The sequence below is a fragment of the Pygocentrus nattereri genome, chromosome 27, assembly GCF_015220715.1.
Source record: "Pygocentrus nattereri isolate fPygNat1 chromosome 27, fPygNat1.pri, whole genome shotgun sequence".
Classification (NCBI taxonomy): Eukaryota; Metazoa; Chordata; class Actinopteri; order Characiformes; family Serrasalmidae; genus Pygocentrus; species Pygocentrus nattereri.
Genome location: NC_051237.1, coordinates 7,363,231 through 7,379,364, shown reverse-complemented (window position 1 = coordinate 7,379,364; position 16,134 = coordinate 7,363,231). Strand labels below are relative to the sequence as shown.

Genomic DNA, 16,134 nt, shown 5'->3' with positions numbered 1-16,134 from the left:
TTCTCAAGTCTTACCACACACATTCTGTAGAATTCATCATAGCTTTTAGCAGTATTAATCTTTTAATCATAACATTTCTTCCCTTGCGGGCGTGCCAAAGAGCAAGCGTGCTTTGATCACATTTGGTGATGGATACTGTGATGATAAAGTCATTCCAAAAAGTTGCAAAACACTCGAAACACATTAGCTGCAGTGCCCTCACCCACTGTGCAGTGGATCATTAACCAACCTGAGCATACTGTTTTCATTTAACTGGTGAGGAAAAGGATGTAACAAGACATATAGGCTTTCATGACCCTGTGGACGTATGTAGGATAAGGGCATGTAAAGGAACTTGAGATGGGAAAAGGCCATGAGAGAGAGGTGTTCCGCTTGTGAGGGGAGGAAGACTGCAGAAGAATGAATCTTTGCTTGTGTTGGCAACTTAATTCCTATATGTACCCACATGATTACAGTGGCTAGTGATGTTCTGGCTTGTGTAAACTATTAATGAAATAAATGGCAGATTAATATGTAACGGAGGAGTCATTTTGTTTAAGGAGTGAGACAATTTCTAATTTATTTGGCTCCATCCTTTCTTTTGCTTCCCCAAATTAATGTTTGCCTCTTGATGTTGTAGATCACATATTCTATATTGTAGTATTTATTGCTATTAAAGAGAACACTGCATATCAGGGATACAGGAAGTGGGGTTTATGAAGGGGCTGCAGCACTACCTGATTTCAGGATTGTAAGTGATGACGATGATGATAATAATAATAATAATAATAAAAACAACAACAACACTTTCTTAATTTTGTAATAATTTGTGCATAGTAAGGGCATGTGTGCTTGTTTTAGGATGGAACTTTTATATTTTTATGTTTTCAAAACCATGAAGTAGTCGTGCACTGATTAAGATAAGTAAATATATTTACATTACAGTGAGCCAACAACTGGCCACACTAGAGGCGTCAGTGAAACACTCACCAGTTAAAGTCCAGAGGGAGAAAGTCTATTCAGAATGAAATGTGTCAGTAGTTTGATGTGTCATTTGTCCTGTTTGCTTACAGTTCACTAAACCTAAACCTAAGCTCAACACGTAGCTCATGTCTGCACTCAGCTCTGATATAAACACAGTGAGGTATAAACACACTGCACAGCTACCCCTGCCTTTCAGAATAAGAGTCCTTTTCAAATTAAACTCAGAGAATAACTGCTGGAGAACAATAACCCAGAAAATCAATAAAATCCATAAAAAAACATGTACTGATCTTTCTTTGTAGAGATAAATGATTACATTTGACTTTAATTTCAAGCTCTTTCATGCTATGCATGTGTACTTCTGTGTTGTCTTTCTTGACTGTTGGATTGTTTTGTTTTAACCCATCTGGGCTCAGCCCAAAGAAGCAACGTGGGGGGACCATGTGGGCCCACCACCCGCAAGGTCCAGCATGGGGGAGCGGTGAAGTGCTGCACAGGCAGTGGGAGATTGCAGGGGGGCCCTTGGTGGCCTAGGCCCTTGTGGCAGAAACGGGCTCTTGGCACGTGGAATAGGACCCGGTAAGCCCTCACTGGGGGGTAGGAGCCGGAGCTTGTGCAGGAGGTTGAGAGGTACCAACTAGATATAGTTGGGCTCACCTCCACTCACAGTGTCGGCTCTGGAACCAAATTCCTGGATAGGGGTTGGTCCCTCTCCTACTCAGTGGTTGCACAAGGTGAGAGGGGCCGGGCGGGAGTGGGAATACTCACGAGTCTCTGGCTGGCAGCTGTGTAGTTGGAGTTTGTCCTGGTGGACGAGAGGGTCACCTCAATGCAAATTAAAATCACAGAGAGGAAAACTCTGACTGTTGTCTGTGCTTATGCACCAAATTTGAGTATTCGGCCTTCTTGGAGTGAGTGGGAGGGGTTCTGGAAAGGGTCCCACCTACAGACTCCATAGTCTTACTGGGGGACTTCAATGCTCATGTTGGCAATGACTGGGAGACCTGGAGAGGCGTGATTGGGTAGAACGCCCTGCCCGATCTAAACTCAAATGGTGAATTGTTATTGGACTTCTGTGCCAGGCATGGATTGTGCATAATGAACACCTAGTTTGAACACAAGGATGTTCATAAGTGTACACGGTACGAGAGCTCCTTGGGTCAGAGGTCATCAGATCGACATGTTGTCGTTTCATCTGACATGGGACCATATGTTCTGGACACTCGGGTAAAGAGAGGTGCTGAGCTGTCAACTGATCACCATCTGGTGGTGAGTAAGATCAGATGGCAAGGTAGACTGATGGTCAGACCCGGTAGGCCCAAGCGAATAGTGGGGGTGTGCTGGGAACGACTGTTGGAGGCCCCTGTTTGGAATGATTTTAACTCCCACCTCCAGGAGAGCTTTTCTCATGTTCCAGAGGAGGTAGGGGACATGGAGTCTGAATCGACCCCACTCCAAACCTCCATTGCGGAAGCTGCCAGGCATAGCTGTGGCCAAAAGCTTGTGGATAACCCAAGAAGCCCCTGGTGGACACCAGTGGTGAGGGAGGCTGTCAAGCTGATGAAAGAGGCCTTTAGGGACTAGATGGCCAAAAGGACTCCTGACTCAGCAGATAGGTACCAACAGGTGAAAAAGGTGGCAGCTGCAATGGTGGCAGAAGCAAAATCCAGGGCGTGGGAGGAGTTTGGTGAAGCCATGGAAAAAGACTTTTGGTCGGCTTCAAGAAGGTTCTGGACAACTGTCCAGTGACTCAGGAGTGGTCGGAGTGGCTGCACCAAAGCTGTATTCGGCAAGGGTGGACTTTATGAAGAACTCCTTAATCTGGGAGACATGCCTCCCTCACAGGAGTCAGGGCCGGAGGCCTCTGGCGTGTCAAGCTCCATTTCCCTGGTGGAGGTCACTGAGGTAGTTGGCAAGCTCTTCAGTGGCAAGGCACTGGGGGTGGATGAGATTCATCTGGAGATGCTTAAGGCTCTGGATATTGTGGCGCTGTCATGGCTGACGCACCTCTGCAATATTGCATGAACCTCAGGAACAGTCCCTTGGACTGGCAGACTAGGGTGGTGGCCCCAATTTTTAAAAAAGGGGACCGGAGGGTGTGTGCCAACTATCGGGGTGTCACACTGCTCAGCCTCCCTGGGAAAGTCTATGCCAAGGTGCTGGAAAGGAGACTTCGACCGATAGTTGAACCTCACATTGAGCAGGAACAGTACGGATTCCATCCCGGCTGTGGAACAATGGACCAGCTTTTCACCCTCTCACAGATTGTTGAGGGGGCATGGGAGTTTACCCACCCAGTCTACATTTGGAGAAGGCTTACAACTGTGTTCCCTGAGATATCTTGTGGGAGGTCCTCCGGGAGTATGGGGTACCAGGGCTACTACTCTGGGCCATTTGATCTCTGTACTCCCAGAGTGAGAGCTGTGTTCATTTATTTAGCTTTAAGTCGGACCCTTTCAGTTTTAGTGTTGGGCTCCGGCATGGTTGTGCCCTGTCTCCACTCCTGTTCATGATATTCATGGATAGGGTGCCATGGCTAGCCGAGGTCAGGAGGGCATGTGTGGAGGCCGGAAGGTGGCATACCTGCTATTTGCAGATGATGATGTTGTTTTGGCTGAATCACATGGATGCCTCCAGCGCTTACTGGAGGGGTTTGCAGCTGAGTGTGAAGCAGTTGGTATACGGATCAGCACCTCCAAATCTGAGTCCATGGTCTTAGCCTGGAAAAGGATGGCATGCCCACTCCAGGTAAGGGGAAAGGACTTGCCCCAGGTGGAGGAGTTTAAGAATCTTGGGACCTTGTTCAGGAGTGATAGGAAGAGAGATCGTGAGATTGACCACAGGCTGGGACAGGTGGCAGCAGTAATACGGTCACTGTACCGGAACGTAGTGGTGAAGATGGAGCTGAGCCATAAGGCAAAACTCTCTGTTTACCGGTCGGTCTACATCCCGACCCTCACCTATGGTCATGACCAAAAGAATGAGATCGCGAATACAAGTGGCGGAAATGAGCTTTCTTCGGAGGGTGGCGGGCTACACTCCATTCAATAGGGTGAGGAGCTCGGCCATCCAGGAGGAGTTTGGAGTAGAGCCGCTACTCCTCTGCATTGAGAGGAGCCAGCTGAGGTGGTTCGGGCATCTGATTAGGATGTCCCCTGGACGCCTCCCGGAGGGGGTGTACCAGGCACAGCCTACTGGGATAAGACCTAGGGTCGTCCTAGGACCCGCTGGAGGGATTACATCTTCTTCCAGTCTAGCTTGTCTTATTATATGTTCAGCATAGTAGTTGAGTTTGGTAATAGTATGCAGCCTTATAAACCCCTGCAGAGTTTAACTCTCCAAATCTAGCATGCCTGATCCAGTTAATTAAGGTCTTCATCTATAAATTAGCACCAGGTGTGTTGATCTGAACTCTGGAGGTAGATCTCCACGACCAGGATTGTGCCCCCCTGGTTCCTTATTAGAACAATAAGATGCTCTGGTATACCCATTCCATAATTTTTCATGGTCGACACAGCTGAAAGCTTAGCTGTAGGTAGTCAGACGTCTGGAGATTTTTTTTCTCTCTTTCTCACTGAACCTTATTTCTAAATGCAATATGGGTATGGGCATTCCAATCTAGACGTGGTGCAACACCTTAGCCTGTCTTACATGAGACCACAAGTGAAATATGGAGAAAATGAACCAGTTAACACCATGTGTTAAAAAGATTAAACCTGATAGACTCATCCAGGCAGTACATATTTCATCATTAGCAAGCAGTGCAGCAATTTCATTATATAAAACTCAAATGGATGACTTCAGAGTGAATCAACAGACTGTTTGGTCTACCAAGTCATCATGCTTTAGTTAAACAGTATGACTTATTCATCAGGCTGTGTGGTGTAGGAGATGAGGTTCCAACTCTAGTCACTTGGGAATGGCAAAGGAATTATGACTTTAATGGAATTTACTCTACACAGTAGGTGATATGAAATATTCCTTATATACATATGTTCAACTGCTTTAACTGGGATCTAGAGTGTAGAGAAGCACAGCTGCAAGCAAGCATTGGCAGGAGGAGGAGGGGAGGAGAAAAGAGAGAATGGGTGAGTGTGTGAGTCAGTGAGAGAGTGAAAGAAATCGGGGGGTGGGGGGGGGGGGGGGGGGGGGGGGGGATCTAATGAGAAGAGAATGTTCTTTGCTCTGGCTATTGAAGTGGGTGCCGGGCACATTTTTTGTGGCCTCCAACGTCAACTCCTGAGAAAGGGAGGGGAAGAGAGGAGAAGGAGAGAAAGCGAATGATGGAGGGAGGTTGAGTGATTATGTGTCAAAAGAGGGGATGTTAAGGTAGACTGCTACTTAAAAAGCTCTGGCACTGTGTCCAAAAAGTCCACGGGTTCAGGACTCAACTCAGGCAAGTCACCCAAGTGCAGCTTCAACAAAAAGAGAGGGGGAAACCGAAAACAATTCAGAGAGTAAATAAACACAGAGCGTGTTTGCAGCATGTTTCCTGCATTGAGTTGTCCAGAGCATACAGTGGGCAAAGAATAGGAAGCAATCGCCCTGTCTCATCTGTCCTGGCTGTGCTGCACTTAAAACCACGGAAGCTTTTTTTGGCAGACGGCATTGTGAGCATAATGTCATAGAAGAGTTCTCCCTGGAGCGACGCATCAGCCACAGAAGAAGTGAAGGGAAAGGAAGGTGCGGAAAAAGAAAAAAAGGCATAAGTTGAACTCGGAGAACAAGAAAACCTGCTGGAGAAAAGAAATAATCCTCAGAAAAGTCTTCTGAGGAGAGAACTTCTCACCTGACCTGTTTCCAGTGGAGTACGCCATTCTTTTTTTTTTCCAGACATTCTGTCCATAACCTTCAGCCACCTTTCCTGGCATGGGCTGGCTGCTGGCTCTGGGGTCGCTGGCAGTAGCAGTGGCAGTGGCAATTGGCTCAGAGAGGAAGAAGCACCAGGTGCAGCATGGCCCCTGCAGCTACACTTTCATCCTGCCAGAGGTGGAGCAGTGCCAGGCCCGGGACTTTCAGGTGACCAACTCCCTGCAGAGGGATTTGCCCCTGCCCCCAGAGACAGCTCGTGCTGAGCCCACCTGGCAGGAGAGAAAGTTGGAGAGCCTGGAGAGTGCTACTGAGAACAACACACAGTGGCTGCAGAAGGTACTACTGACTACCCCATGCTGCCTTATCTCTCTGCTTCCTTCTCTCTAGCTTTGTGTTAATATTTTGTGTACTCCAATTTTTAATTCTAATAGCTAAATTTAGTTAGCAATACATTCCAAACCCTAATTCTAGAAGCCAAATTATTTTGTTAGCAATACCTTCCAAATTGTAATAATAGAAGCTAAATTTGCTTTGTTAGCAGTGTACCCCAAAGTCTGATTCTCAAAGCTATATTTAGTTATATTTATGTAACAATGCAGTCAAAATTCTAAAAGTGAATTAATTTTGTTAGGAATATGCTCAAAATTCTGATTCTAGAAGCGAAATTTAATTAGTTAGTAATATTCTGATTTCTAATTCAAGAAGCTACATTTACCCTCCCTGCTACAAAAAATAGCATAACTTAGACCAGCATTGTGGTTCACCAACAAACCCAACTTACGTTATATTCTGGATGTTGATATACTGGTCACCATTAAAACCAGTATATGTTGTGTTATGCTGGTATGCTAGTCAACCAGCATGACCATACTGGGTGACCAGGTAAACACCAGTATAAACCAGCTCAGACCATCATGGAATTCAGTATTCTTTTTCAGCAGAGTTTTTAGCAACACACTCCAGATTCTAGCACTGTAAGTTTATTAATTTACTAGCAATACATTCCAATTTGTAATACTAGAAGCTAAAGTTTTTAGTAATATACATTGAATTGTGTTTAGAAGCTAAATATAGTTTGTTAGCAATCCACTGTAAAATCTATGCTAAAAGCTAAGTTTAGCTTTAAGTTCTTGTCAGTGTTTTATAAATTATAACACTAGAAGTTAAATTTTATCTTGTTAGCGATACACTGCAAATTCTAGTACTAGAGGTTAATAATTTTTTAGCAATACATTCCAACTCGTAATACTAGAACTAATTTATTTTTTAGCAATACACACTGAATTGCAGTTTGTTAGCAATACAATGCTAAAAGCTAAAGGTTAGGTTCTTGGTTTGGCTCATTCTAGTTCTCATTCTAGAAAGTAAATCATTTTTCCTTTTATCCGTACATTATAAGACTAGAAGCTACATTTAGCTTGTTAACAATACACTGTGAATTCTGTTTCTAAGTTTGTTAGCAGTTTAAATTGTTATTGACCTCACATTTTACATGTATTTTCACACATTTCTGGGATCTCTGATAGCAATGTGCAAAAATCCTATCAATGTTTACAGCTGCTCTCCAGACTGTATGATTCGTCCTCAGTGTGCTGACAGTGTTGTCAGTATCTGAAATTATATTTTAAGACCACTGGGAAGTCCTGATTCCCAATTGCATGCATGGTTTGAAAGAAAAGACAAGGATTTTGAGCCAAATGCATTTCTCTCTATCTGAGCGCCCCCTTCCCATCATAAATACAGCAGCAGTAACCCTTGCTCTGACCTACATGGTCCAAAACTTATCTTTGGAATACACATTTCAGCCTGGCTATTTAATGGGGCTGTTTTGATTGTTCTCTGTAAACATACCAACAGTTAAACCCCGCTAATGATAGTGTGGATCGTTGAGATTAGTCTGTGAGTTACAGGGATGTTTTTTTTTGTTTCTGCTGTGAAGGTCATTTGCAATCTCATCAAAGCTTGTGCTATTCAGTGGCCCTCCACCCAGCTCCCTATTCAACCTGACCATGTATTTTGAATTTGTTTATGCCTGCGCTTTTTTCATTGTACTCTCAACGAGAAGGTCACTTCTGACTGTATGCCATTTTTCTAATGCATTGTTCCAAAAGTCGCATTCATCTCTGAATAGTTCTCTTTTCCCTGCCTCTGTTTTTTTGCCCTTGCTTCTCATATAAATCCCTCTCTCGTAGTTCACCATAATTACATGGTTCTTTTCAGTCTGTTGTGTCACATATCCTGGGGTAACAGTCTTTGAGGCATCCCAGCTGGGGATAGGCCTGCTGTCTGTCTGACACCCAGAGTGTGGTATGGTGGAAAGTTTGGCTCTGCTGTGTGGCCTCCCTCAGGATTTCTCTATAAACATACAAAGAGGGGCAGTAGTATTAGTGCAGTGTACATACAGGCAGACAAGCTCAGTGATGCCAGAGCATGACGATGGGGTCAAACTATGCACACATCCGCTATGTCTTCATATGCGTGGGTCTGCTTCCTGTTTTTTTATGGAGGGGCTTTTAATTGGCACAATATGGACAACAACATGAGGAAAAATGAGAAATGTAGACAAGACGAGACTGAACATAGACTTCCACCAGCAGGTTAAATGTTGTCTAAACTGCAACTGTTAACTTGCTCTGCTTGCTGAGTGCAGGGAGTATCAGTGTTGCCTCATGAGGTTTTCATTAAGTGAAGACTTTTCTTTGTATTATGAGAAGTTTCTATTTCACCACATCAAAAAAAAACATAAAAACAAGAAAACAAAGTAAATATTTCAGTAAAGGAATGATTCACTGTAAAATTAAATGTACGCATTTCCCTTACTGCATACATAATCAATGAGCCAAAATAAGTTTCGTATTTGAAGTTCTTCATATTTAGTTTTGAGGCTAATGTAGATAAAAAGTAATGAAAGTCAATATCATCCAAAATCTTCAGTTCAGGATGTTAGATTTGAAGGATTTTCAGTTTGTGACACTTCTAAGCTATGTTTTGAGTCGTGCTATTGTATATCAAGATTGACAGAGTTCAAGGTTTTTCAACATTTTGGTGAGCTTTGCATATGAATTCCTCTGAAGGACCGTCTACCTAAAGGCCACACTCACTTGAAATGATCCACATCAACATCCAGTGTCTCTTACTTTGATAACCCTCGGGGGCCACTGAAAAGAAAACACATGCACCCATCAACAAGACCTTTAGTGGAATCCCAGGGAAAGTCAAGCCACAGATATCAGTTATGTTAGAGATCCCTTCAGCAGTATTTTAAGAGGTCAAGGTTTATATTTGTTCTGCTGATAAAATCTTGTTAAATCCGTTCATCTTGTAGGTAGCGGGCAGGAGGATACAAATGTTCCTTTATGCTCCAAGTTTGCTGATGACAGACAAGAGCCAATGTGATTTGGAGTTTAATACATTAATAAATAATCCAGATGCATATCCACATCCAGGTTTAATCCTCCTTCTTTCCAGTTATTTTCTGTTTGTTGGTACAAGTTTTGTGTTAACTAGTGTTAGAGCGGGAGTGGGGCTCGTTTTCTGACCATGAGTTACATGATGCAGACCAGCCCACCTTAAACAAACAAACAAAACAATAGAACTGGCTGAAACTTGCTACTGGCTAACGTTTTACTAGCTAACAGTTATCAAACAAATTAAGGAATTTAATCCAAAATGTTGTGTATTCTGATGTAATTTTTGTTATAATGAGTTACAGCAGACATATAATGGAAAGCATTTTATTTTTGTAATAAAGTTTATCTTATTCATAATATGGCATTGATATGTCCTGTTTATGTAAAGCCCACTTCCAGCAGTGTATATGAAAGTGGTCCATCATGTGTTTTGCAACAAACCCTTTCCCTTTTGTGACACTGCTATCCATGATTTAATATGATTTATGTTTGGGACTTGCTACATTGGTAAATGCAAAAAGTCTTTCAATGTTTAGAACCAGCCCCACATTCACGCCATACTGCCAAATTTGAACCGATTTATTTAAACCTAATCTAACAGACCCATTACCTGACCAATTGCAATCAGCAAACAGGGTGGTAGCTCCCAAGGAGGAGCCAATGATGTATTCCCCTTAACTACTGCAAATATAGGCTTAGCCCAAAATGTTATCACTCATGGTCAATTCTCCGAACTCTACCCACTCCAACACTGACCAATGGTACTAATCACTACATTGTTCATTCTGAGACCTTTCCCAGATTGTGATTTGTCCTAATCACTACATTGATTGTTGTTAAGACCTCCCCTTGGCTGATTGGTCCAGATCACTATTTTCCTTTCTGACACCTCGCCCTGACTATGATCGATCCTAATCACCGTGTTGTTCGTTTTGACACCTCCCTCTGACTGTGATTGTTCCTAATCACTGCATTATTTGTTCTAAGACTGTTATTTTTGAATCACCATGTCATTCTTCGCCCGCCCCCAGACCAGGCTTCTAAGGATACTGAGATGTACACCAATTTCTTTTTAAGTATACTCATCATGGTGAGTTCAAGAGTCTGGTTTCATTCTTTTGTTATTTGAAGTACCGTTGGCCTCATTCTTGCTGTATGAGTCTCTTATTCATGGGAAAATAAACAGACTTATTTCTCATTTTCCTCTATAAGAAACAATTTAATTAATCAATCTATAGCAATAGTAACAGTATTTAACAGACATCAAGGAATAAAATCCTTGTGCTGCCACATCACTCATTCTGTCTCTTTTCAGGGAAACGAAAAATGAAACAATGGTGATTCAAAACATCATTCTCACGTTTGTCTGTTAGGGTGTCAGCACTATATAACTTAAAATATACACACTTACAGAAAGGCCATAGCTTTGCTGTGCCCAGAGCTGACCACTCTACTAAGCAGCAGTGTGTGTCTGCTGTAATGGAGATGTTTTGGATGGTGTTTCCAAAATGAAAGGCATCTAGTAATTGTGATAAAACATCTTAGCTGTCTGATGTCTCTGTTTAATGCTGCTTTCTAATCCATTGTAATCTTCTCTGACAGAACGCCACAGTTTGCATGTCAGCCTCCATCTCCCTCAGTTTAACTGCCAAGATGCACAAGCAGAAAGAAAGAAAGAGAGAGACAGCGATAGACAATGAGAAGTAATGCTGGCTCGTTCCATTCATGTTGGGCATGGTTTGTTTTCCTCTCATCTGCCAATGCTTGACTGAGTACTGAGTTGGTTTTGTCATGCCTTGCTTGAGTCAGTAAACCTGTTCCAGAGAATAGAGACTTATAAGAAAGCAAATGGACACTTACAGATATTGCCGCATCCTTGTGGCTGCCCATTTAGCTCAGTTAAAAGATTCAGAAAATACTCAATTATCCTCTCGGAAATGTAGTGGTGGAGTATGACTAAGAATGCTCTGCTCATTTAAATGCTAAACCCTGCACATAAATATTAATACATTCTGTTCTTTTCAGTGTACCACTTTTGCTTGCTGCAAGGCTTGCTTTGCTAAAAAGCTGGAAAACAATGTTTCAGTATGGATATATTGAACGAAAGCACCAAGACATGCATAGCACTACTTGGTGCATTGGAAATTAGGCTGAATTTGTCTTCCACATGCCAAAGCTTGAAGAAAGCCACATCAATCTGAAGTTTGCTTATTACTCACAGATGGATGGCACAGGTTGCAAAAAATCCACTGCTTTTTTTCTCTATGTAACAGCGAATAATGCATTAACCCTTTAAATCCCAGGCATATTACATACTATGGCTTATTATTCAGCAACTACAGGGACTTCAATGCAAATTAGCTAAGCTGATCTTAGGTTTTAGAAATATGTTATAAAACTTTGGGCCTGTCAGTGGGCCCTGGCCATTTAAGGAGTTAAACTAGACAACAATCCTGATTTCATCCAGGACTCACATGTGGACTTTCAGCACTTTGGAAATCATAGCTTGTAACATCATAATCTACAAAGATCACAATGTCTTGTTGCCTTAATATGCAGCTGTTGTTTGGTTACAGAGGGACACCGTGGAGATGGATGATGAAATGTTAGAGCTCTCTCAAGCTTTCATTTTACTGTGCACTGTATTAGATTGTCCATTTGTCCAAAAGGGAGCCAAGTTCCAACAAGGAAGATGGACAGTTCAGTAGTTGCCATGTCCTAATGCTTAATTCCCTCCACAGGTTTATGTTCCAAGACTTGACTGTGCTTTCCAAAATCTTCATACTGAAAACATCCAACTCATTCTTAAAATCTCAAAGATTATATGCTGAAAAAAGTGATGCATTGAATGCATTGGACACCATTTCCACATGAATAAAATTTATTGCATCAACACATTTTTTTCTTTCAGTTTACTTGCTTTTGGCAATTGTGTTCAATCAATCAATCAACCTTTATTTTGACTCGGAAGTACATTGAGGGCAACCCTCATTTTCAATGTAGCCGAGCATTTACAAGAACAGGGATTCTGTGTTGATGTAATATGTTTATTCATGTGGAAATGATGTACACATTTGAATCAAGTAAATGCAATGCATTATATTTTTCTGGGGATCAGGCTATTACTGGGAATCAAAAGGAGGGAAACTTCATATGAATGTTCTAAAGGAAGCAAATGAGCATCAATGTATTATTTTCTGAATATTTCTAATTTCTGTTCTATAGAGAACATTTTTACATCAGTGCACTTATTGAAAAGTCATTGGCTCATCTGACTGTAATGGATTATTCTGCTGTGGCTAGAAGCAGATGCATATTTGGGCTGAGACGGTGGTCTGAGCTCACTCATGTGTCCCCTGTCATATTCACAGCTGGAGAACTACATCCAGAAGAATGTGCATTCAGAGATGGTGGAGATACAGAGGAATGCCATTCATACACAGACGGCCACCATGCTCGAGATAGGAACCAATCTTCTCAGCCAATCAGCAGAACACACACGCAAGCTGACAGATGTGGAGACTCAGGTGGGCCAGATGAAATGAGACTGACAGCATCTGCTGACGCATAAGACATGACAGTCACACATTAAGAGACTTTTCCTTCATATAATGACTGCCCAAGCCTCAGCATGAGTCTGACACCCTGGTCACATCATCTAATCTCTGCAATCTTCTCGGTCTGCAATTACACCCTGTCATTGATTTGGTTTCCAGAAAAAATGACTATTAAGTACAAGTTCATTTTCAGGATATATATCTGAGAAGATTAGATAAAAGATAATACCCCTGCATAAAGAAGGTGAAAGTTAAAGGAAAATAAGTGAAAAAATACATCACTGAATGTGTTTGGGATTATGTGGATTTCAGAAGTAGAAAATACAACAAAAATTTAAGATTGAACTTTGGAGGTGTAGCAAAATAACCCTGTAGATTTCTTGGAAAAACTGAAAGCAAGCATGGACACAGTGAATAGCATAGAAATCTATATTATATGTAGTTATTGAGCCTTCTGTGTAACTTCGTTGTTTTTATTTTATTTATTTATTTTATTTTATTTTATTTATTTTTTTGTGCTGGGTGACCGGGGTCCCCTCTGTGTGGAGTTTGCATGTTCTCCCCGTGTCTGCGTGGGTTTCCTCTGGGTGTTCCGGTGTCCTCCCACCATCCAAAGACATGCAATCTGGCCAATTGAGCATGCTACATTACCCCCAGGTGTGAGTGTGTGAGTGATTGTGTATGTCTGTCTGTCTGCCCTGCAATGGACTGGCGACCTGTCCACGGTGTATCCTGCCTTCCAACCGATGACAGCTGGGATAGGCTCCGGCACACGCCACAACCCTGAGGGAGATGCGACTTAGAAGATGTGTTTGTTGTTGTTAAATGACACTGAAAAATGAAATACTTGACTGGAAATGTATTAATTAAGGGTGGTCTCTGACTTTTGCACAGACTTTTATTATTTTTTTAATATAGTTATTTCAATACAATCCTCTCCAAGTAGTGTACATTGTGCTTTCTGCATTTGAATTCATGATCCACCATCTACTGCAGCAGTAGGCAGGTCTGAGTGAACATGCTGAGTGGTGTTGGATGACTGACAAAAAAGACTATGAAAACAGCCCAACTAAAACAGGTGTACCATTCTTCCTCTCCAAATTGGATTATTTTACAATGTTGTATTTTCTACCTCTTTTGTGTTTTGCTATCTCTCTGTCAGCAGTCCATTGCACATACGGAGCAACCTGAAAAAATATTTAACTGATTTTGTCAGGGGTGCATGTTTATTATATTAATGTAATTGTAAAAATAGAGCAAACTGGCTACATACACACAGCGAGATTATTCAGCTAAAACATGAACTCCTGATAAGATACTGTAAACATAAACAAAGGCCTTTTTCAAATTCTGTCCTTCAGTCAGTCAGCATATTCATTAAATTATAATAAACCAATAAACACTAAGTAACACAAGAGTACACTGTGATACTTACAATTGCTCTTATTCCGCTTGTGTTTGCAGGTTCTGAACCAAACAAGTCGTCTGGAGATCCAGCTGTTGGAGTACTCTCTCTCTACCAACCGCCTAGAGAAGCAGCTCCTGCAGCAGACCCAGGAGGTCTCCCGCCTCAATGACAAAAACAGGTAAAACCCACTTCACACACATCTGAAGAGACGAGGCAAGATTATTATTTTCTTTTTCACATTTTAAAGTAGTTTTTTCAGTCAGGTTCTTGTGGTAGGTTCAACATGTTTAGTTTTAGGATGCTACTAATCATTTCTCTCTTGAACAGTCAACATCATGCTCAGAAGGGATTAGCAAAACAGCAGAGCTCCTTATCCAAGTATGTTATCATCAATCATTGCACTGCAGTGCTGTGAGTTATAGTAATAATAAAACAATGAAACTCAACACTTCAAATGTCCTATTTTCAGTTACCATATGCTTTTGTTATTAGTCGACACATAGCGGTATTTTTCATATCATTCATAACCAAACCCTTTGATGAAACACTTTTACTGACAGAATTCAAACAGAATGAACTAAAAATCTTAGATTTTTGAGTGACCTTGAAATCTAGAAGCAGTCATTTGAAACCGTTATATGTCATTTCATTGCGGACACTTGGATTGTGAAATGGGTCCCTATTCCGTCATGGATGGAGAATGGTGCTACATACTGGAAGACTATACAATGTTTAATAGTACTAGTAGTAATCAAATGGTTTACTAATAATTTCCAGATTCATCAACTTTAGTCAGTATTTACCAGTTAGCAGTCATAAACAAAATAACATTAGTTACATCAGTGAGACTGATATTGGCTTCTTATTCATATATCTGTACACAGTGTTGCCAGAGTGGGCAGTTTAAATCATAAAATTAATAAAGCTCATTGTTTAATAATTACACTCAAACATGAATAAGCCTAACCCCTCTCCCTACCATTAATTAGTATCAAAACTTTGATTGACATATATTTCATTCAGTCTTGATGAGAGGAGGCTGTTGTCGTGGCTATTGGCATTGTTTGCGATCTTGAAGACAAAACATGTCATGGATTATTCATCCCAGCATTATTGACTGTACATGCTGCTGCAATGTTTGGAAATTAGAATGGCTAGTGATCTGCTTGGTGTAGCCTAAAAGACATGGCTTTCCCTTGCGATATATCTTGCTTTTTTTTCTGGTTGGAATCTAAAAATTACATAAGCTGTTCGTTCTTCATACTTATGATGCATAAAAGGCAGGCATTGCAAAGGCAAGACATCAGTGGTTAACATTGCCCAGCAGATTATTATTGTTGTCATGGTGTCATGGTGGGTTAATGCTGTATTATTTAGTGTCATGGTTTAAATGCTGACCTTCACAATTCAATTCTCAGGTTTTAAATATTTTTTTGGCCTGAAAATCATAGAAGCAATTTTGCAACCCAGGCTGTAGAGGTGGGCACAATGTATAGGACAGGGGAAAAACTACAAATCTTGGTTACAGTAACCTCCTGTGTTTTGCTGTATCATGAGCAGTAGGCAGCAAACATATTACGGTCTTTGTTTTAACTGTACAGCTACTCTTTCTCATAGTGTTCCGCCAGAGAGAAGAGAGTAGAGCAGGGGTATTTAATATTTAATTAAAATTCAATAAGGTCAAGTTAGAGAGAATTTTCTCATGAAAAGGTCTGGAACATCATGTCTAACTTGCATCATGATTCAGTGCCATATACTGTTTATTGAAGTAGCCTAGTAGATCTATCAACATCTAATGTAGTCGACAACTGAATGTCAAATCAAATAAAGTACAATTCAGTCATATTTCAACAATATTTATTGTCAGTTTTCTCTTCTTAGATCACGCCATGTGACACCTCGTCCCTCCCCTGTGTGCATCACTCACTTGAGTCTCAGTGCTCATCGTAATGCACAGATCTGATTGGCTGAGTAGCGTCATGTG

The 16,134-nt window shown here is 41.5% G+C and overlaps 1 protein-coding gene across 1 annotated transcript in view; it reads left to right on the top strand.

The window, feature by feature from the left end:
• Positions 1-5,159: 5,159 nt before the first annotated feature.
• angpt2b (angiopoietin 2b) overlaps positions 5,160-16,134 on the top strand; it is a 29,008-nt gene continuing 18,033 nt past the window's right edge. Inside the window, exons 1-3 of the mRNA XM_037535243.1 lie at positions 5,160-6,111; positions 12,557-12,712; positions 14,207-14,328. Coding sequence (XP_037391140.1) covers positions 5,833-6,111; positions 12,557-12,712; positions 14,207-14,328 — 557 coding nt within the window. The 5' untranslated portion in view covers positions 5,160-5,832. The remainder of the gene's footprint in view (positions 6,112-12,556; positions 12,713-14,206; positions 14,329-16,134) is intronic.